Source organism: Emiliania huxleyi, assembly GCF_000372725.1.
Source record: "Emiliania huxleyi CCMP1516 unplaced genomic scaffold EMIHUscaffold_269, whole genome shotgun sequence".
NCBI lineage: Eukaryota > Haptophyta > Isochrysidales > Noelaerhabdaceae > Emiliania > Emiliania huxleyi.
In genome coordinates, this window is record NW_005200019.1 from 76,882 (window position 1) to 78,447 (window position 1,566).

The 1,566-nt window shown below is 62.8% G+C and overlaps 2 protein-coding genes across 2 annotated transcripts in view; both read left to right on the forward strand.

Annotated features, from left to right (window-relative positions):
- Positions 1-80: 80 nt before the first annotated feature.
- EMIHUDRAFT_367635 (hypothetical protein) lies at positions 81-531 on the forward strand. The gene has a single exon (XM_005777128.1). The coding sequence runs from the start codon at positions 151-153 to the stop codon at positions 307-309; it is 159 nt and encodes a 52-aa protein (XP_005777185.1). The 5' UTR covers positions 81-150; the 3' UTR covers positions 310-531.
- Positions 532-1,197: 666 nt separating this feature from the next.
- The window catches only part of EMIHUDRAFT_238356 (hypothetical protein), a gene marked incomplete at both ends in the record, with an annotated part of 1,393 nt that continues 1,024 nt past the window's right edge, over positions 1,198-1,566 (forward strand). The window contains 2 exons of the mRNA XM_005777129.1: positions 1,198-1,210; positions 1,284-1,543. Coding sequence (XP_005777186.1) covers positions 1,198-1,210; positions 1,284-1,543 — 273 coding nt within the window. The remainder of the gene's footprint in view (positions 1,211-1,283; positions 1,544-1,566) is intronic.

Here is a 1,566-nt window from a genome sequence, read left to right on the forward strand (position 1 = left end):
ACTTGGCGACGCGGGCTTTGCGATCGCGCCGCTCGAGTGAGGGGGGGGGGTGGTGCGCGCGCGACCGGGGAGGGCGGGAGGGGCCGGGACGAGGCATGCGGGACGGGGAGACTCGCGATCGCGTTCTTCCCTCATCGAGAGGCCCGCTGCATGCCGCGCCTGCACACGTCGCTGCTGGTCGCCTCGCCCACCACATCCTCCGCCGCTCGCTGTGTGCGCCCTGCGGGAGGCCTCCTCCTCTTCATAGTTCCGGGACTTGCCGTCACGGCCCCCGCGTGCGCGCGTCCTTTGAGGGGAGCAATCCAATGACGGAAGCGCCACGCCCGGCGCGGCGGAGGAGGTATTAGTGGACCCCCTCCTCGCGCAGCCTTTGCGGGCGCATGCTTGGGGCGCCCGCGAATGGGGCGGGCGCGCTGCGGGAGTCTCAATGATCGGCTATAATCTGTGAGTGTCCGAGAGCACTCCCACCTAAGATGGTCGAGACAATCAGTCACCGACGCATGTAACGTTTGTGTGAATAAGAATATGTTGAAAATACGGCTTTCCTTCAGATTACACTCTAAATCTACAACAAAAATGCTCGGCGGTGTCGGCGGTCGGCGCCGACATGCGACAAAAAAGTCAAAAAACGAAGTAGGGGGTGGACACTGGACAGCGTACACGCTGGTTGGGTAGTAGTCTAAGTTCTGAGCCTCGAGGCTGAGCGGGTCTAAGTGTCCTTTCTACCTACCTACCTTGAGCACTTGATAGGGTCGATTCCGCATGGTATTGGACCCCTCGATCGTCTCGCCCACCCTCCACTGGTGTGTTCATTGGGGGGGGTCATAACAAACACGGTACAGGATCGAGGTGCACGCTGCCGAGGCAGTGTCGTCTCCCCTCTCCCCGACGGCGATGGCGGTGTGACCGATCGAGCTACAAGAGGAGCTTGTTCAGCATGATCAGGTGAGGCCCAGGCGCACTACCTCACTGGGCCTGAGATCACCGAACACTTACCACCGTCACCTTCGGCTTGTGTGGATTCGAACCACCGCCGGGATGGGCTAGCCCATCGTTTTGAGAGCTATTCATTTCCCCTGTCGGGGGGCAGAGCAGGGGGTTCAGGTAGAGTCCGGCGTCGGGGGAGGCGGGGGAAGGGGAGAATGGTGAGTGGCCGGGGGGGAGGCCAGTCGGATTTTTGGTCGTAGCAACTTGAGGATGTATTACGCAGGTGAGAGTGCCTGTTTGGAGGCGAGCTGGCGCTGCGCCAGGGTGCGCAGCATGCTCCCTTGCTCTGTCCTGAGGCATGCTGGTTGGCGCCCAACACAATGCCCTGGATGCATTGCTCCACGCCGTGCTGGCTGGTGCAGTGCTGCCAGTGCGCCGACTGGCGCGCAGGGTGCGCGTCGCCGCGCGTGGCACGGGAGGCGCGAGAGGCGCGGCTGTCGGTCAACCCCGCGGCGCATGGGCGCCGCGGAAGCTGCTCGACAGGCTGCGGGCATCGCTGCGGCAAAAAGCGCCCGCCCTCTGCTTTGCTTTCGCCCGCGTTTTACGACAACTTTCGGTTTATCATAGCCGCCGAACTTT

Excerpts from the sequence above, each read along its gene's own strand:
- EMIHUDRAFT_367635 (XM_005777128.1), top strand. The coding sequence starts at position 151 with ATGCCGCGCCTGCACACGTCGCTGCTGGTCGCCTCGCCCACCACATCC.